At 37.9% G+C, this 21483-nt stretch overlaps 1 protein-coding gene across 3 annotated transcripts in view; it reads left to right on the forward strand.

The window, feature by feature from the left end:
* The window catches only part of ZNF451 (zinc finger protein 451), a 147049-nt gene that overhangs the window by 75704 nt on the left and 49862 nt on the right, over positions 1-21483 (forward strand). For all 3 annotated transcript variants that reach the window (XM_080807264.1, XM_080807263.1, XM_080807265.1), the window contains exons 4-5: positions 15822-15944; positions 20746-20857. In XM_080807264.1, coding sequence (XP_080663390.1) covers positions 15822-15944; positions 20746-20857 — 235 coding nt within the window. The remainder of the gene's footprint in view (positions 1-15821; positions 15945-20745; positions 20858-21483) is intronic.

A 21483-nucleotide genomic window follows, 5' to 3' on the forward strand; every position in this document is an offset into this window, starting at 1 on the left:
CTTCTGGGTAACCTGCTGTAGCTTCTACATCAGCTTCTGCTGCTTCATCTTGTACTTTGATGTTATGAGACAGCTTTTCCTAAGCCTCATGAATCAACCTCTGCTAGCCTCAAACTTCTCTTTTTCCTTATTCTCTATTTCCTTATTCTCTCAGCCGTCACAAAATTGAAGAGTTAGGGCTTTGGATTGGGCTTTGGCTTAACGGAATGTTGTAGCTGGGTTGAGCTGTCTAAACCACTAAAACTGTCTTCATATCAGCAGTAAGGCTGTTTTGCCTTCTATCATTCATGTATTCACTAGAGTAGCACTTGTACTTTCCTTCAGGAACTTTTCCTTTGCATTCAAAACTTGACTGTTTGGCCCAAGGGACCTTGCTTCCAGCCTACCATGGTTTTCAGTATGTTTTTCCCACTAAGCTTAATCATTTCCAGCTTGTAAAATGATAAATGTGTCGCTCCTCCTTTCACCTAAACACTTAGAGACCATCCTCAGGTTATTGATTACCCTAATTCCAATATTTATAACTCAGGAAATAGGGAGGCCTAAGGAAGGGGATGAACAAGGGAATGAACAGTGAATGGAGCCATCAGAACACAACGTTTATGCAGTCTTATATGAGTGCAGTTCATGGCACCCCCAAATCAATTATAACACTAACATCAAAGATCACAGATTGCTGCAACAAATAAAACGATAATGAAAATTTTTGAAATTTCTTAATTACCAAAATGTGACACAGGCCTGAAGTGAGCAAATGCTGTTGGAAAAATTGCACCAATAGACTTGCTGGATGCAGGATTGCCACAGACCTTCAATTTGTAAAAAAAAACAAAAAACAAAAAAACCACACCGTATCTGCAAAGCACAGTATAATGAGGTATGCCTATACATGCTTAACTTTCACGGGAATGTGTACTCAGATTTAACCAGTATTCTTTTTTTTTTTTTAAGATATTATTTATTTATTTGACAGAGAGAGATCACAAATAGGCAGAGAGGCAGGCAGGGGGTAGGGGGGCAGGGGAGGAAGCAGGCTCCCTGCTGAACAGGGGGCCTAATGCGGGGCTTGATCCTAGGACCCTGAGATCATGACCTGAGCTGAAGGCAGAGGCTTTAACCCTCTGAGCCACCCAGGTGCCCCTAACCAGTATTCTTAATATGACTGCCATTTCTAGGACACAACCCAGATTTGCTTTGTACAACCCAAGTTTTGGATTTAAAAAAATGAAGAATAGAGCACCTGGGAGGCTCAGTTGGTTAAGCATCTGCCTTCTGCTCAGGGTCCTGGGTTTGATTCCCCATGTTAGGTTTCCTGCTCAGTGGGGAGTCTGCTTCCTTTCCCTCTGCCCCTCTCCTCCACCTGTGCTCATATTGTATTTCTCTCTCAGATAAGTAAATAAAATCTTTTTTTAAAAATGTAAATATATTGGGGCACCTGGGTGGCTCAGTGGGCTGAAGCCTCTGCCTTCAGCTCGGGTCATGGTCTTGGGGTCCTGGGATCGAGCCCCGCATCGGGCTCTCTGCTCGGCAGGGAGCGTGCTCCCTCCTCTCTCTCTGCCTGCCTCTTTGCCTACTTGTGATCTCTGTCAAATAAATAAATAAAATCTTTTTTAAAAAATGTAAATATATTGGTAAAAATAAGAAGTCATAATGTCCAGGGTGAGCACAGACAGGATCATAGAGAGTGGCCATATCAGCCTGGCTTCTGAGGTTCTGGAACAGCTTTTCTTTCTGTGCTTCATGTCACCTCATTTTGTAAGCTTCCAACTCCTGATCACCGATTTTTTATGTCAGGCTGTGTTATTTTAACCATATTAATTTTTTTAAATTTTTATTAAAACAATTGTTTTTTTTTTAATTTTTCATAGTTACTGAATTAGAATTTTCCTTTTAATGTTTTTCTGACTTCACAACTTTCTCCTTAATTCTATGAAGATCCCATTCAACTTTCCCAGTAGGAGGGGAGGGATTATGGAAGAAAAACTGATGCAGGGAGTGATCTAAAATAGAGGTAAACAGACTCTCCCCTCCCAGTATATTTAAGACGTTCCTATTCTTTGCCCCAAAAATAAATGAGTAGATAGCATTTTCTTGCAGATCATTTGCTATTACTGTGGACTCAATAGTATTCTTTAATAGTATCTAATATGGAGGTTAATCCAGGGTCACCCCAGCATGTGCTTCAAGAAGAATGACTAAAAATCCTATACCTGCTAACATTTTATTCTTACCATTTTTTTAAAAGATTTTATTTATTTATTTCACAGACAGAGATCCCAAGTAGGCAGAGAGAGAGGGGGAAGCAGGCTCCCCGTGGAGCAGAGAGCCCGATGCAGGGCTCCATCCCAGGACCCTGGGATCATGACCCGAGCTGAAGGCAGAGGCTTAACCCACTGAGCCACCCAGGTGCCCCTATTCTTACCATTTTAGTACTGAGAGCCAATTCCACTTCTAGCTTGAGAATTTACAGTCTGAAAGTCTGACCTCAGAAAAGCTCTAAGGACCTAAATGCTTATTAATACTACAGGCTTTGGGGAAGATTGGGAAATCTAACCTAAGAAGAACGGTCCTAGAATTTTGTGATTTCACATTAAATTACATTTCACTTTTTTAATACTAATGGAATAGCGCCAAACTCCCAAACCTAAGACTATGGTATCCCCTTTTCATCCTAATTCTACAGGAAACATTTAACAAACTTTCATCTAGCCTGAAACGAGGTCAGTTTCTGCCCGTATTCCTGATGACTAATACTATAGCTTTGGTTCTGCAGTTGGATCAGTAACAAGATGTCCTGCAATGAGTGTTTTCCCCCTTGCTTTCTGATAAGTTAAAATTTGTTTCTGAACATACTGATTCTTTGAATTATCTATTATATTTCTATGTAAAATAAGGTCTTCTGTGACCTAATAGGTAAAATCCCTAGTTTGTATTTCAATTTTTGTGGTCTCTGTTTTTCCAGTATGTATGTGTTTGCTCAGAATCACAGAAGTATGTAATTTAGTAAGATCTAGAGGCTGCCCCTCATCTTGGATCACTAACAATGGAAATCCAAGGGATTCGGCTTTCTGGAGAGAGTGTTCATAAATAACCCATTAATCGTGCCTGGCATTCACCAGCAATCTTGACCCCAAAACCTAAGTTGTGGTGAAAAAATAATTATGAGTATCATCCCCTGCCTCATATAATTAATTTTTCCCCATTTTACGGATAAACTTTCTTATTTTAAATATTTCATTTTTCTCATAAATGGTAGAGGTTTCAAAGCTGAAATTCATGCTTTCTGTATATCTACCATTCATTCCTTTTTATTTACTCCTAGCAGATTGTCTTTCTAATTATGTGCTTTCTATATAGGTAGCCAGAGGGGGTGGTTTGGTTTGGTTTGGTTTGGTTTGGTTTGGTTTTGGTTTTGGTTTTGGTTTTAAGAAGAAAATGGAGGGGCGCCTGTGTGGCTCAGTTTGTTAAGCCTCTGCCTTCTGTTCAGGTCATGATCTCAGGGTCCTGGAATCGAGCCCTGCGTCAGACTATCTGCTCAGTGGGGAGCCCGCTTCCCCCTCTCTCTCTGCCTGCCTCTCTGCCTACTTGTAATCTCTGTCTGTCAAATAGATAAATAAAATCTTAAAAAAAAAAAAAAGAAGAAGAAGAAGAAAATAGAAACTTTCCCTGTGGAGGAAGAGAAGGAAACCAAACTCAATTTTGAATGTCTTTTTGAATTCAGTATCAAAGCTTTAGGTCTCTTGAGCTCTTCAGAGTCATCACAGATGTTAAATAGATCAGATGTTAAATAGATCAGTTGGGAATCACAGAAGTAATCTTTTTTATTAATATAACCACATAGTATTAATTAAAAGATAACTTGGCCTACTGATAGCTAAATATGAGGAAAATAATTTTAACAAACAGTAATACTAACAGGTTTTGCTTATTTGACCACCAAAGAGTAATGTTCTAGGGCTAGAGATTAATTTTAGAGTGAAGTTGAAAAGATCTAAACAAATGTTTAAATGTTGATTAAAGGGTTAAATAATTTATCTTCCAAGTCTAGGAGTATAGTTTGAAGGGAGTAAAGTTCATACTTAAGAGGCGCCTGGGTGGCTCATTTGGTTAAGCGTCTGCCTTTGGCTCAGGTTATGATCCCAGGGTCCTGGGCTCCAGCCCCACATTGGTCTCCCTGCTCAGCAGTGAGTCTGCTTCTCCCTCTGCCCAGCCCCCAAGCATACACCCTATCTCTCTAATAAATAAAATCTTTTTTTTTAAATTTTATTTATTTATTTGGCAGACAGAGATCATAGGTAGGCAGAGAGAGAGGAAGGGAAGCAGGCTCCCTGCTGAGCAGAGAGCCCAATGTTGGGCTCAATCCAAGGACCCTGGGATCATGACCCAAGCCAAAGGCAGAGGCTGTAACCCACTGAGCCACTCAGGCGCCCCTAAAATCTTTAAAAATTTTTTTAAATGTTTTTTAATTTTTTTATTAACATATAATGTATTATTAGCCCCAGGGGTACAGGTCTGTTAATCGCCTGGTTTACACACTTCACAGCACTCACCATAGCACATACCCTCCCCAATGTCCATAATCCCACCACCTCCCCACGGCAACCCTCAAGTTTGTTTTGTAAGATTAAGAGTCTCTTATGGTTTGTCTCCCTCCTGATCCCATCTTGTTTCATTTATTCTTTTCCTACCCCCGAAGCCCCCCACATTGCATCTCCATTTCCTTATATCAGGGAGATCATATGATAGTTGTCTTTCTCCAATTGACTTATTTCACTAAGCATAATACCCTCTAGTTCCATCCATGTTGTTGCAAATGGCAAGATTTCATTTCTTTTGATGGCTGCATAGTATTCCATTGTGTATATATACCACTTCTTCTTTATCCATTCATCTGTTGATGGACATCTAGGTTCTTTTCATAGTTTGGCTATTGTGGACATTGCTGCTATAAACATTCGGGTGCACATGCCCCTTCAGAGCACCACGCTTGTATCTTTAGGATAGATACCCAGTAGTGCAATCGCTGGGTCATAGGGTAGCTCTATTTTCAGTTTTTTGAGGAAATTCCACACTGTTTTCCAGAGTAGTTGCATCAGCTTGCATTCCCACCAACAGTGTAGGAGGGTTCCCTTTTTCCGCATCCTTGCCAGCATCTGTCATTTCTTGACTTGTTAATTTTAGCCATTCTGACTGGTGTGAGGTGATACCTCATTGTGGTTTTGATTTGTATTTGCCTGATGCCGAGTGATGTGGAGCACATTTTCATGTGTCTGTTGGCCATCTAGATGTCTTCTGTGCAGAAATGTCTGTTCATGTCCTCTGCCGATTTCTTGATTGGATTATTTGTTCTATGGCTGTTGAGTTTGATAAGTTCTTTATAGATTTTGGATACTAGCCCCTTATCTGATATTTCGTTTGCAAATATCTTCTCCCATTCTGTCTGTTGTCTTTTGGATTTGTTAACTGTTCCCTTTGCTGTGCAAAAGCTTTTGATCTTGATGAAGTCCCAAAAGTTCATTTTTGCCCTTGTTTCCCTTGCCTTTGGCGATGTTCATAAGAAGGAGTTGCTGTGGCTGAGGTCGAAGAGGTTGTTGCCTGTGTTCTCCTCAAGGATTTTGATGGATTCCTTTCTCACATTGAGGTCCTTCATCCATTTTGAGTCTATTTTCATGTGTGGTGTAAAGAAATGGTCCAGTTTCATTTTTCTGCATGTGGCAGTCCAATTTTCCCAGCACCATTTATTGAAGAGACTCTTTTTTTCCATTGGACATTCTTTCCTGCTTTGTCGAGGATTAGTTGACCATAGAGTTGAGGGTCTATTTCTGGGCCCTCTATTCTATTCCATTGATCTGTGTGTCTGTTTTTGTGCCAGTACCATACTGTCTTGATGATGAAAGCTATGTATTAGAGCTTGAAGTCTGGAAGCCACCAACTTTGGCTTTCTTTTTCTATATTCCTTTGGCTATTTGAGGTCTTTTCTTGTTCCATATAAACTTTAGGATTATTTGTTCCATTTCTTTAAAAAAAAAATGGATGGGATTTTGATAGGGATTCCATTAAACCTGTAAATTGCTTTAGGTAGTATAGACATTTTCACAATATTTGTTCTTCCAACTCATGAGCATGGAACATTTTTCCATTTCTTTGTGTCTTCCTCAATTTCTTTCATGAGTACATTATAGTTTTCTGAGTACAGATTCTTTGCCTCTTTGGTTAGGTTTATTCCTAAGTATCTTATGGTTTGGGGTGCAATTGTAAATGGGAGCAACTCCTTAATTTCTCTTTCTTCTGTCTTGTTGTAAAGAAATGAAACTGATTTCTGTGCATTGATTTTATATCCTGACACTTTACTGAATTCCTGTGCAAGTTCTAGCAGATTTGGAGTGGAGCCTTTTGGGTTTTCCACATATAGTATCATATCATCTGCACACAGTGGTAGTTTGACTTTTCTTTGCCAGTTTGGATGCCTTTAATTTCTTTTTGTTGTCTGATTGCTGAGGCTAGGACTTCTAGTACTATGTTGAATAGCAGTGGTGATAACAGACATCCCTGCTGTGTTCCTGACCTTAAGGGAAAAGCTCTCAGTTTTTCTCCACTGAGAATGATATTCGTGGTTGGTTTTTCATAGATGGCTTTGATGATATTGAGGTATGTACCCTCTATCCCTACACTTTGAAGAGTTTTGATGAGGAAAGGATGCTGTGCTTTGTCAAATGCTTTTTCAGCATTTATTGAGAGTATCATATGGTTTTTGTTCTTTCTTTTATTAATGTATTGTATCACATTGATTGATTTGTGGATGTTGATTCAGCCTTGCAGCCCTAGAATAAATCCCACTTGCTCGTGGTGAATAATCCTTTTAATATACTGTTGGATCCTATTGGCTGGCATTTTGGTGAGTATTTTCGCATCTGTGTTCATCAAGGATATTGGTCTGTAATTCTCTTTTTTGGTGGTATCCTTGTCTGGGATCAAGGTAATGCTGGCCTTATAAAATGAGTTTGGACGTTTTCCTTCCATTTCCACTTTTTGGAACAGTTTCAGGGGAATAGGTATTAATTCTTCTTTAAATGTTTGGTAGAATTCCCCTGGGAAGCCATCTGGCCCCGGGCTCTTTGTTGGGAGAGTTTTGATGACTGCTTCAGTCTCCTTACTGGTTATGGGTCTGTTCAGGTTTTCTATTTCTTCCTGGTTCAGTTTTGGTAGGTTATACATCTCTAGGAATACATGCATTTCTTCCAGATTGTCAAATTTGCTGGCGTAGAGTTGCTCATAATATGTTCTTATAATTGTTTATACTTCTTTGGTGTTGGTTGTGATCGCTCCTCTTTCATTCATGATTTTATTTATTTGGGTCCTTTCTCTTTTCTTTTTGATAAGTCTGGCCAGGGGCTTACCAATCTTACTGATTCTTTCAAAGAACCAGCCTAGTTTCATTGATTTGTTCTATTGGTTTGTTTTGGTGTCTATTTCATTGATTTCTGCTCTGATCTTTATGATTTCTCTTCTCCTGCTAGGTTTAGGTATTCTTTGCTGTTCTTTTTCCAGCTCCTTTAGGTGTAGGGTTAGGTTGTGTATTTGAAACCTTTCTTGTTTCTTGAGAAAGGTTTGTATCATTATATATTTTCCTTTCAGGACTCCCTTTGCTGTGTCCCACAGATTTTGAACTGTTGTGTTTTCATTATCATTTTTTTCCATGAATTTTTTCAATTCTTCTTTAACTTCCTGGTTGACCCATTCATTCTTTAGAAGGATGCTCTTTAGTCTCCATGTATTTGGGTTCTTTCCAAATTTCTTCTTCTGATTGAGTTCTAGCTTCAGAGCATTGTTGTCCGAAAATAGGCATGGAATGATCCCAGTCTTTTGGTACCAGTTGAGACCTGATATGACCCAAGATGTGATCCATTCTGGAGAATGTTCCATGTGCGCTAGAGAAGAATGTGTATTCTGTTGCTTTGGAATGGAATGTTCTGAATACATCTGTGATGTCCATCTGGTCCAGTGTGTCATTTAAGGCCTTTATTTCCTTGTTGATCTTTTGCTTGGATGATCTGTCCATTTCAGTGAGGGGAGTGTTAAAGTCTCCTACTATTACTGTATTCTTGTCGATGTGTTTCTTTGATTTTGTTATTAATTGGTTTATATAGTTGGCTGCTTCCATGTTAGGGGCATAGATATTTAAAATTGTTAGGTCTTCTTGTTGGACAGACCCTTTGAGTATGAGATAGTGTCCTTCCTCATCTCTTATTATAGTCTTTGTCTTAAAATCTAATTGATCTGATATAAGGATTGCCACCCCAACTTTATTGTGATGTCCATTAGCATGATAAATTGTTTTAATTTTAATTTAACTTTTTAAATTTTAATTTAACTTTTAATCTTGAAGTGTCTTGTAGACAGCATATTGATGGGTTTTGTTTTTTTATCTGTTCTGATACCCTGTGTCTTTTGATTAGGGTATTTAGGCCATTTACATCCAGGGTAACTATTGAGAGATATGAATTTAGTGCCATTGTATTGCCTGTAAGATGACTATTACCGTATATTGTCTCTGTTCCTTTCTGATCTACTACTTTTAGGCTTTCTCTTTGCTTAGAGGACCCCTTTCAATATTTCCTATAGAGCTGGTTTGGTGATTGCAAATTCTTTCTGTTTTTATTTGTCCTGGAAACTTTTTATCTCTCCTTCTATGTTCAGTGATAGCCTAGCTGGATATGGTATTCCTGGCTGCATGTTTTTCTTGTTTAGTGCTCTGAATATATCATGCCAATTCTTTATGGCCTGCCAAAAGATAAGTGGATAAGTCTTCTGCCAGTCTAATATTTTTACCATTGTATGTTATAGACTTCTTGTCCTGGGTTGCTTTCAGGATTTTTTTCTTTGTTGCTAAGACTTGTAAATTTTACTATTAGATGACAGGGTGTGGATCTATTCTTACTGATTTTGAGGGGGGTTCTCTGCGCCTCCTACGTTTTGATGCTTGTTCCTTTTGCCATATTAGGAAAATTTTCTACAATAATTCTATCCAATATACCTTCTGCTCCCCTCTCTCTTTCTTCTTCTTCTGGAATCTCAATTATTCTAATGTTTCATCTTATGGTATTGCTTATCTCTTGAATTCTCCCCTCGTGGCCCATTAGTTGTTTATCTCTCTTTTGCTCAGCTTCTTTATTCTCTGTCATTTGGTCTTCTATATCACTAATTATTTCTTCTGCCTCATTTATCCTAGCTTTAAGAGCCTCCATTTTTTATTGCACCTCATTAATAGCTTTTTTTATTTCAAGTTGGTTAGATGTTAGTTCTTTTATTTCTCCAGAAAGGGCTTTTATTTCTCCAGACATGGTTTCTCTAATATCTTCCATGCCTTTTTCGAGCCTGGCTAGCACCTTGAGAATCATCATTCTGAACTCTAGATCTGACATATTACCAGTGCCCATATTGATTAGGTCCCTAACCTTCGGTACTGCCGCTTGTTCCTTTTTTTGTGGTGAGTTTTTCCACCTTGTCATTTTATGCAGTTAAGAATATATGAAGGAGTGAATCAAATACTAAAACGGTGGCAGTGACCCCAGGAAAATGTGCTTTAACCAAATCAGAGGAGACCCCAAGTTGTGCGGGGAAGAAAGGGGGGAAAAAGAAGTTCAGGGGAAAAAAAATTAAAAAAAGAAAACAAAGAAAAAATATAAAAAAGAAAATATATATATATTAGACTGGTGAATAGAACAGGGTCACCCACTTAATTTTGGGAGTATTTTGGTCTCTTAGAAGAAACTACCTCTCCAAATTTTAAAGAATTAAAAACATATATAGGGGTAAACACGATGAAGGGATGGGATATGATGATAACAATGAAGAAAAAATTTTTTTTAATTTCTAAAAAATTGATAAAAAGTTGATAAAAAGTCTAAAAAGTTGATAAGGTGAGTTTGTTGGGAGAATAAAGAAAAAGAAATTGAAGAGAATTTGCTCAGGCTGGAGACTAGACCAAAGCCCTGTGTTAGATTTACGATATATTTGTTCTGTTAGAAGACGTCGTATCCCGGATTTTTTTAGAAGAAAAACCCCTATGTGTATACAAAAGATAAAGTTAGATATAATGAAGGATAAAATATGACTATAATAATGAAAGTTCAAAAAGATTTTTTTTTAATGAGAGGTTTTGTTAAGATAAACTAGTTAAAAAACATTAAAAGAGGAAATAGTAAAAGTTAAAAAATTTTTAGCATAAGAAAAAATAAAATTAAAAAAATTAATTAACTTTGCAAGAATAAAGAATCATGGGGTGAAAGCCATGAATTCCATGCTTCTCTTTCTCTTCCTCTGGAATTCTGCTGTTTTACTTGGTAGGTGAACTTGGTCTTGGCTGGATTTCTTGCTTATCTTCTGGGGTAGGGGCCTGTTGTAGTGATTCTCAAGTGTCTTTGCCCAAGGAGGAATTGCACCACCCTTACAAGGGGCCAGGCTAAGTAATCTGCTCGGGTTCACTTTCGGGAACTTTTGTTCCCTGAATGCTTTCCGTAGAGTTCTGGAGGACGAGAATGAAAATGGCGGCCTCCCAGTCTCCGGCCTGGAGGAGCCAAGATCTCGGGGCCCCACTCCTCAATGTGTTCTTGGAGAAAAGCGCTCAGTCACTCCCGTCTCCCTGGCCTCTGGTTGCGCTCCTAGCTTACTCAGCCTGTGACCAAGTGTCTCTGTCTCTGGCACACAGCCCCGCCTGGAGTCTCCACACTCCATAGATCCCTGCACTCTTCCAGGGGCGTCTCCGCAGATCTTGTGGGGTCCCTGCTCACAGATCAGTGGCCTGTGCCACTGATCACAATTTAAGGTAACCCTGAGTTGAGAGCTCACTCCTCGGCTCCATCTCTGTAGCCGGCTTCCCTGCTCTAATACCTGGGAGCTCTGCGACACTCACACACTGCCGATCCTTCTGTGACCCTGCGGGATCTATGACCACGCTGTCCTCGCGTGGGCTTCACCTCGGCTTAGCCTCTGGAGCGATGTCCCTCAGTGGAGCAGACTTTTAAAAATTCTGATTTTGTGCTCCATTGCTCTGCCACTTGCCGGGAGCCGGCCCCTCCCTCCGCAGTCTGTCTTCCCATCACTTTGGATTCACTTCTCCACCAGTCCTACCTTTCAGAAAGTGGTCAGTTTTCTGTTTCTAGTGTTGCTGCTCTTCTTCTCTTCCATCTCCTGTTGGATTTGTAAGTGTTTGGAATGGTTTGATAAGCTATCTAGCTGATCTCCTGCTGCCTAATGTCTCAGCCTGCTACTTCTCTGCCATCTTGACTCATCTCCAATAAATAAAATCTTTAAAAATAAAAGTTTGTACTTAAATTTTGTGACAAGTGGATTAATAAAAAGTTTTCCCATTGAATATATAAACTGTGTTTCAAACTTCAGTTTTCATTTAGTTTTGTGTCCAGAGCATATTTATAATTTATAATGTAAAACAGAGAACCATTAATTGTGTTTTAAAGGAAACTTTAAGAAAAAAATATATTATGTAATGTCTTCCGAAATAAGTATAACTTCGGAAGTATTTCAGAATGGTTATTTTGTGGTGGCCTAGGAAAAAGTAAAATGATAGTGGAACCATAAATTCAAGGGTAGTTCTTCCTGGATTAGGTTTACTTTAGTTAATCCAAAACATGGCCACCTTTCAACCCCCAGAATATTTACATTATTGTGATCCAACAACATATTTTTATAGGTAAACCCTAATTTATACCTTGTCTACCTCATGCGTTATTATGACCTTGGTTAACTGCATTCCAAGCATGACTTTTGCTAGAGTTTAAAACCTAAAAAATGTATTCGTGTCAGGAAAACTAACATACTGTAAGCCCATGTTTAAATATTATTAACTTCCTTAAATTAGAAGATTCTCTTAGGATCTACTCTAAATTTCCTTTCAACTTAGCACCTACATTTGAAATAGATAATATTTTTGTCTTCCGAAGGAGTACATTTAATTTCCTTTTAAGACAGGTAAATGTGCCTTTACTAAAGGATTGAAGCTCAGATAAATAGCTTTTTGTGACTCATTTCTAGTAAGCTGTATCGTCCTGTGACTTATAAAAGAATTATTTTAAAGTTAGGAGAATGTCATCTGTTACCTGGTACAAGGGTGTAATGTAGGCTGATCAAGTAGTCAGAAAGTGAGTTGGAACTGCTTGCATCCAGAGTAATTCTGTGAGTATTCTTTATTCCAAAGATGAAGCCTTATACTGACAATACCATTTTGGCCTTTTTATATATAGTCACATCAGTCTAACTTCTTTGTACTTGGAAAATCACACCTGATGTTTGACATGGTTGATGCAATTCTGTCCCACTGTAGATAAAATTTGGGTTGTACATACATGACTGATTTGCCTAAAGAGTGTTAATTTAGGTAGTAACCCAGTTTTTCTAAACGAAAAATTTTTACTAGACTATTTTGTTTAATTGTTTAATAGACTATTGTTTAGAGAAGTTTTAGATTTAAAACAAGAGGAAGGTACAGAGATTTCTGGTATACTTCCTGCCCCTACATGTGCATAGCTTCCTCCATCATCAACATCCCCCAACATAATGGTACATTTGTTATATTCAGTGAGCTTACGGTGATACATCATTATCACCATAAGTTCATAGTTTACATTAGGGTTCACTATTGATGTGTTCTACATTCTGTGAATTTGGACAAATTTATGACAGGTGCCCACTTTTTTTTTTTTTTAAAGAGATTTTATTTACTTATTTGCCAGAGTGAGAGCACACAAGTAGGCAGGACGGGAGGCAGAGGGAGAGGGAGAAGCAGGCTTCTCGCTGTGCAGGGATCCTGATGTGGGGTTCCCTCCCAGGACCCTGGAATCATGACCTGAGTCAAAGGCAGACACTTGACCAACTCAGCCACCCAGGTGCACCAGGTGTCCACCTTTGTAGTGGACATATATCATGCAGAATAATTTTACTACCCTAAAAATCTTCTGTACTCTGCTCTACTCATGCCTGCCTCTCCCCAACCCTGGACAACCACTGATCTTTTTTATTGTCCCCAGCGTTTTGCTTTTCCAGAATGTCATTTAGTTGATATCCTGCAGTATGTGGACTTTTCAGATCAACTCCTTTCATTTAGTAATATGTATTTAAGTTAACTCCATGTCTTTTCATAGCTTTGAGAGGTAGGGAGGGAAGAAGGGTAGAGGGAGAGAGGATCTTTTTTTTTTTTAAGATTTTATTTATTTATTTGACAGACAGAGACCACAAGAGGTCAGAGAGGCAGGCAGAGAGAGAGGAGGAAGCAGGCTCCCTGCTGAGCAGAGAGCCCGATGCAGGACTTGATCCCATGACCTGAGCCGAAGGCAGAGGCTTTAACCCACTGAGCCACCCAGGCGCCCCGAGGGAAAGAGAATCTTAAGCAGACTCCACACCCAGCACGGAGCCCAAGGCTGGGCTGGATCTCACAACTCTGAGATTATGACCTGAGCCAGAATCAGGAGTCAGATGCCTAACAAACTAAGCCACTCAGGTGCCCCTTGATGGCTCATTTCTTCTTAACACTGAATAATATTCCATCATCTGGCTGTACCACAGTTTATCCATTCGTCTACTAAAAAACATCTTGATTGCTTCCAAGTTTTGGCCATTATGAATAAAGGTTATTCACATAGGTTATTTCACCCTAACTATTGTTTACTTTATTTGCATGTTGTTTTCTTAGATCATGTCATCTGTGAGCAAAGAGGGTTTTATTTGTTCCTTGATTTGTAGTTTGGTGTCTGACATTGACTGGGGGAAATTCTCAACCATTATTGCTTCAAATATTCTGTTTCTTCTGGTATTTTCATTATGCATATGTTACTTTTTTTTTTTTTTTAAGATTTTATTTATTTATTTGACAGAGATCACAAGTAGGCAGAGAGGCAGGCAGAGAGGGAGAGAGGAGGAAGCTTTTCAGGCTCGCTGGTGAGCAGAGAACCCAATAAAGGGCTCGATCCCAGGACCCTGAGATCATGACCCGAGGTGAAGGTAGAGGCTTTAACCCACTGAACCACCCAGGCGCCCCATATATAACATTTTTTATAACAGTTCCTAGATATTCCATTTTATGTTTTCTCAATCATTTTGTTATTTTTTCAGTTTTGGAAGGTTCTGTTGACATATTCTCAAGCACAGAGATTCTTTCCTCAGCAGTGTGGAGTCTACTAATGAGGCTATCAAAGGCATTCTTCATTTTTGTTTTAGTGTTTTTGATCTCTAACATTTCTTTTTGGTTCTTTCTTAGGATTTCCATCTCTTACTTACAATACACATCTGTTCTTTCATGTTGTCTGCTTTTTCTATTAGAGCCCTTAGCATATTAATCAGTTGTTTTGAATTTCTGATCGGAATCTAATATCCCTGTCATGTCTGCCTTTCTGTGTTTGCTCTGACTCTTCAAACTGTGTTTCTTTTGCCTTTTAGTATTCCTTGTAAGTTTTGGTTGAAAGGTAGACATGATGTATTAGGTAAAAGGGGCTGTGGTAAGTGGGACTTTTACAAAGTAGTGGTAAGGTACCGGGAAGTGGTAGCACTCTGTAGTCCTCTGATTAAGTCTCAGTCTTGTTGAGCTTATGCCCCTGGACTGTGACCTTCAGCACTGCTTTTCAATCCCTTGTTTTAAGTGGGAAGGATAGCTAGAGTGAATTGTTTATTTACATTCTCCCAGGTTCGTTAGGCTCTGATAAAATTCCTACAGGGTAGGTTCTGGTAAAATGGTTTTTGTTAAGGGCACGCCTTGTTAAGAAGAACAGAATGCTCTGGAATATTTAAAAATGCTTACTTTTCCTTTCCCCCTCCTGGAAGCATGAGAGGATTTTTCTCTAGTTTTTACTGTGAGAACCTGGTAGAACTATGGGAGATAAACTCAGAAAAGTGTGAGGGCTCTTCATGACTGGGTCATCTTGTGGTTTTTAACTCAGACTTGTCCCACTGAGTGTCCAGCAATTCATCAGTTATAGTTCAAGTTTTTTACTCAGTACTGCTTCCTGCTGAAGTTTCCACTCATAGGTTTCTGCTCCATTAACTTATGATCCTCTCTCTCTCTTTTGGAGCACTGGTTTACACTGTCACCTCACTTTTCTGGTCTAAGAACGAGATCTAAGAAGAGATGTTGACTTTTGGGTTTTTTCAGCTTTTTACTTGTCAAGATGGACCAGAAACTGGAAGTTAGATCTATTTTTTTACATCATTTTCTCCCATCCAAGTTCTAACCAGGCCCGACCCTGCTTAGCTTTCAAGATCAGATGAGATCAGGCACGTTCAGGGTGGTATTGTTGGTGGCATAGCTGAAAAACCAGAACCAAGGGTATTTGTACTGTTAGACCTTTTAGCGGGGGACTAATGGCTTAATGGCATTGTTTTATAGACTCAGAGCAAAGCAACACCAAACTCTTCAGTATTCAGATGATTGTAACAGTAAATAAAAATGGTAAATTGTCTTAGCAGTTAGTTTATCTAACTTTTTGAAAACCAGATGCTGGTGGATAATTGGCTGACCTACAAAATACCACATAAAGCATAAAATACCTAAGACACCTTCTTAGAAATCTGCTGATAATAAAAGTAAATGGTCCTTGGGGCACCTGGCTGGCTCAGTCAGAAGAGCATGTGACTCTTGATCTCAGGGTCATGATTGAGCCCCACATTGGGGGTAGAGGTTACTTAAATAAATAAATAAACTTAAGGAAAAAAAGGCAAATGGTTCTTTAGTACAATAACTCTTTGGTAAATGAATTCATTATCCTAAAACTAATTTTGCTATTTAAAAGAAATGAAAATTGTTTTTTTGATTATAGGATGTTAAGCATAAAGACTATATTGACCATCAGAAGGATAAAGTTGCTTTAACTCTGGCTCGTCTAGCCCGCCACGTTGAAGTGGAGAAACAGCAGAAGGAAGAGAAGAATAGAGCATTCAGGGTATGTGGCTATTTTAATTGGTGTTTTACCAAATCATGGAATTGCTTAAAATAAAACTGTAACAAATTTGTCATCAAAAAGTGTATAATTGAATCCAAGTTCAGCATGGACTCTGGATACCTCATCACTTTAGTACTTCATGATAGCTTTTTGTTATTTCTATCTTTAGTTTGTTAGATTCTAATCATATATGTATAAAGGAGAAAAAATAGAATTGAGTGGACTTTATTTTGGGGAATTAAAAATCATGGGATTTCTTCATAGCAGGGTTTCTGGCTTCTGTATCACAAGAGTTTATTGGTGCTTTTGTAGACTCTATAAGCTGTTAAATGGTCATTTTCTACCGAATAGAATGAGACCACTTTCTCAAACTTCAGCCTGCTCCTTCAGATTAAACCTGTTACTAAAAGGAAGAAATTTGAATCAGGTTTGTAGAAGAGCTGCTATGTGGAAAATGAAGCCTAATTTAGAATCTCTGATGATATAAATCTTTTTCTTCACTTGCTTAGAAGGCCCCAGACCAGTTACCTAAAAAATCTCTTAGTACTGGGGCATCTGGCTGGCTCAGTTGGTGGAGCATGTGGCTCTTGACCTGGGGGTCGTGAGTTTGAGCCCCAAGGTCGGGATAAAGTTTACTTAAAAAATTTTTTTTAATAAAATAAAAATGAAAAAGCAATATCCCTCATTACTGACAGATGTTTATTAGGAGTAGAAAGTTGATGAGTTGGGTAAATAAAGCTTCATCCTAGGAGGTTTTGTTTTTTTTTTAGATTTTATTTATTTGACAGAGATCACAAGTAGGCAGGGAGGCAGTCAGAGAGAGAAAGAGGGGGAAGCAGCCTCCCCACTGAGCAGACAGCCCGACACCGGGCTCGATCCCAGGACCCTGGGATCATGACCCGAGCTGAAGGCAGAGGCTTTCACCCACTGAGCCACCCAGGCACCCCTCATCCTAGGAGTTTAAAAATGGAAATTGAGGTGTGCCTGGCTGGCTCAGTCAGTAGAGCATGCCAATGTTAATCTTAGGCTCCTGAGATCAAGCCCCACATTTGGTGTAAAGCTTACTTGAAAAAAAAAATGGAAATTGAAATCATGGCTCTGCCAGCAGCTGTTTGGATTTCAGCAGGTCCTTATCTTTTATAGACTTTGGGTTTTAATCTGTAAAGGGACAGAGTTGGAGATGATCTTCCAAGTTAAGTACTATGATTTTTTTATTTTAACATCTCTGTTTTGATTCCTTGTCCATTGGTTATCATAGAGGAGTTTATGTATTTCTATAGCCTCTGTTTTAGTATCTCCTAATCCTGTATAGAATAAATGAATATTCTTTACATTTAGAATTAGATTTGTTTGGGGACTTTATAATGTAATACCAATTAAATTAGAGCATAGTATTCTAGTTGTATGTTTAAAATGCTTAATGCATAAAGATATAAAAAATAGGATTATTTCTTTACTGGCAGAAATACTATTCAATTTTAAGGAAGATTCTTTCCCCAAACTATGTTAAGTGTATTGTTTATGGGGAAAATCTCTTTGAGAGAGGGATGGTTCACAAGCTGTCCTTTTCCATAGATTTCCTGAATGATGCTAGCTTCTTTTTCCAGGCAGTGTTCCACATAGATAATAAAACATCTGTAGTGAGTTCAGATAAGAAAGCATCTTACAGGCATTATGGTAACTGGGGCTTTTCTCAGGGTGGTTTCAGCTTCCCCCACGTAAGTGCTCATTCATTCTAGTAATGACTTTATCTCAGCATTGTAGAAACTTTTTTGAAATTCTGAAAATCTTGTTTAACCAATTGTAAAGAATAAATAGATATCTAGATTTTACTAGGGAAAAACCAACTAATAGATATCTTAGTTCATTGCTTCCTATCCATTCATGATTTTTTTAAATTTGGTTTCCTGTATGGATAACTTGTTTTTTAAAACTAGATGACAGAAAAGAAAAATGAAACAAACTATCCAGAAAGGAAGATAATGAAACTAAAATAAAAATGATTGTTGAGGAATTCTAATGGCTGATGACTCTGACTAAAACTGGATAGTAGAAAATATCTTCCAACTATTCTTAGGCCTTTGTGAATTATTGATGTATTACTGTTAAGGTGAATTTTGTATCTTCTGTGATGCAGTGGTTTTAATGAAAGAAAGAGAATTTATTAAAATCTTCATTGGATATGGGGCACCTGGCTGGCTTGTCAGTAGAGCATGCGACTCTTGATCTCAGGGTCATGAGTTCAAGCCCCATGTTGGGTACAGAGCCTACTTAAAATTAAACAAACAAACAACAACAAAACTCCTCTTCACTGGATAAATCACTTTCAGAGATAATGTTGTGTTGACTAGTTGACCAGCTACCAGCTTTGCTTATTGATACTCTAGGAGTTAAGATGACTTGCAAGAAGGGTTATATACCTCATGTTTGTGGAAGAACCTTCATGTCACAAAGGAAAAGGGTGGCTAATTTGGGGATGACTTCAGCCAATAAATGTTTTTTGAGCATTGACTATTATGGGCACAGAGTTCAAATTCTGTTGTAAAAAATGCCAGAGAACATTTTTTAAAACCTGTTTATTGGGGCACCTGGGTGGCTCAGTAGGTTAAGCTGCTTCCTTCAGTTCAGGTCATGATCCCAGGGTCCTGGGATCGAGCCCTACATCAGGCTCCCTGCTCAGCGGAGAGCCTGCTTCTTCCTCTCCCTCTGCCTGTTGCTCTGCCTACTTGTACTCTCTATCTCTGTGTCAAATAAATAAAAACCTTTAAAAAAAAAAACTTTATTTTTAATTTTTGGCAGTTCTTTAAAATAAATAAGCTATTAGCTGGCATGGAATAGTATTTGATCTTAATTATATTAATTTAAGAGTTTTTATTGCGGGGGGGGCCTGGATGGCTTAGTTGTCAAGGGTCTGCCTTCAGCTCAGGTCATGATCCCAGGGTCCCGGACCAAGCCCCACATCAGGCTCCCTACTCGGTGGGAAGCCTGCTTCTTCCTTTCCCACTCCTGCTTTTGTTCCCACTCTCACTGTCTCTCGCAGTCAAATAGATAAATAAAATCTTTTTTTAAAAAAAAATTGATTGTGATAGATTTTGTAAGTAACTTTGATAAGTGGTTTAATTTTGTACATTAGAAAATGTCTTTAGAGTCTACCAGATTCTTGTCATATTGCTTTCTTTGGATAAACTAGCTTTGTTCTCCAAACATGTTATTTGGGACACTACTGTAGGATGTGCTTTGAATAAAAAAAGTATTTGATAATTTGTTGAGATACTGCATATTTATCATATGCACATTAACACTCCAAGGCTTTGGAAGTCTTGCACTAAAGGAACTTTTTAAATTTTGTATTAAAACCAGTATTTATATACTTAATTTGGTTATAGAGAATTTTTAAAATATATATAATGCTTGTTAACATTTTTGAGAATGAGTATTCTATGGCTGTACTTTGAACAACATTGTGTATATTTATTTCGGATTGAAATCTTAAAACCTCCCTGTTCCCCTCCTTACCATTTCTAATAGAAGACCCTGTTGCATTGCTAACTAGGCCGTTCATTATCCTGGCCTATATCTTGCAAATCTAGAATTTGTGACTGTGATTTCTTTTAAGAACAAAATCTTATTGAGGTGCAATATGGTGTACTGGTTAAGTGCATGGATTCTAGAATCAAGTTGTGAGAGTCGAAATCTTGACATTTTTATTTATCCTTAGACAATTTATTTGACCTTGCTGTACCTCAGTTTTCCCATCCTAAAATGCAAACAACAATAGTACCTATTTCATAAAGTTATTTAAGAATGAAATCTAAAATGGTTTTAGAATCATGTCTGGCACGGGGTAAGGGGTTAATAAGTATTAATTGTTAGATACAACATGATTAGAGATTATGCAAATAGATTTATAAATAATATATAGAAGAACTTAAAGACTTTAACAGTCTAAAGCATAAGTCTAGTTTCAAGGTTGGCATTGGCCTACTGGCTGTTTTTGTAAATAAAATTTTATTGGAACATAGCAATGCCCATTTGTTTACATGTTATCTGTGGCTGCTTTCATGCAGAGTTGAGTAGTTGCAGTAGAGTTGAGCTGCAAAACCTAAAATATTTGTTGACTGACCCTTTGTGGAAAAAGTTGGCCAACCCTAACCCTAGATCTAGATGGTGATAAATGCTTTATACCAGCCCATACTAAGTACTAATGAAATCTGCTCTTATTAATACTATTCACTGAACAAATATTTAATAGGCTTCTGTATACTTCATACTGTATGTGGAAACTTTGAAAAGAATGTATAAAAGTTTAAAAATGAAAATCATCATTCATATTTTTATTCCCAGAGATAGTCATTGATGTTTTTTGTATTTTCACCCTTTGTTCCCTCTCTGCAGATACAGTCACATGTAGCTTGAAATAAATCTTTATTTATATTTGGCCTCATTTGTTTAATACTATTTGGTGACCTACTTGATACAAAAAATATATTTCTGCTTCATTGAAAGTTTGGTTAGTGTTTCTAATTGACTTCATGAAATGTATATGCCATAATTAAACAGTACCCTATTGTTGGAGATGTAGTTATAGTGAACTTTGTGCAAATATGGATTACATTGAGATCAACATTTCAGAGTATGAACTTTTTTTTTGACTTATCTATTTGGGATAGATGTCTAGATTTGGAGTTACAGGCATAAAGGATAATCAATATTTTCTGATCGCTGATGTGTTAAAATCCTTTTCTCAAGGAAACCAGGTTAGTAATCATAGGTTAATTGATTTTCTTCTTAATACCTTTAGGAAAAAATCGATTTTCAGCATGCTCATGGGTTACAAGAATTGGAATTTATTCGAGGACATTCTGATACAGAAGCAGCAAGACTGTGTGTGGACCAGTGGCTAAAAATGCCAGGTACTCTTTAGAGATGAGAGTGGAACACTAAGGTTACTGAGCTTCTCTAAAGCCTTAAGGGGTTACATCTGTATTATTCAGTTGCTAATAAGTATATAAAGTATTGAAATTTAGTTTCAGTGATACTTAGTAATGGCCTACTTTATCAGTTGTCTTCCCACATTGACAGAAGTATATTTTAAATATAATAGGTCATCCTTGATGACCTATAATCATCCTTGATAACCTCGTTAGATGTTGCTCTTAATTTATTCGTGTTATTTCATAAAATAGTGCATGTATCTTTGGGTTTATTTTCGGTCAGGAAAGCTGCTCTAATGAAATGGAATTTAAGCTGAGATCTAAAGGATTAGTGTTTACTTATTTATCAGTATAGCCTGTGTAGATATTTTATAAGGACATGTCCACATGGAGGTGTCTAAAGCATTGGGTAGCTTCTTCAGTAACTCTGCAGACCTGAGATTCCCAAAAGAGTCACTATGGAACATTTTACCCCCGCCAGATAATTTGGTGGAATTTTTTTGTTGGTTTGTTGGAATTTTCAAGAGCCAGTAGGACACTCCTACCATGGCAACTTTTCTTGCCTATCTTGTACAAGAAAGAAACCCTGAGCATTTAAAAGGCTT

This window comes from Martes martes (assembly GCF_963455335.1).
Source record: "Martes martes genome assembly, chromosome: 6".
In the NCBI taxonomy this organism is placed as follows: Eukaryota; Metazoa; Chordata; class Mammalia; order Carnivora; family Mustelidae; genus Martes; species Martes martes.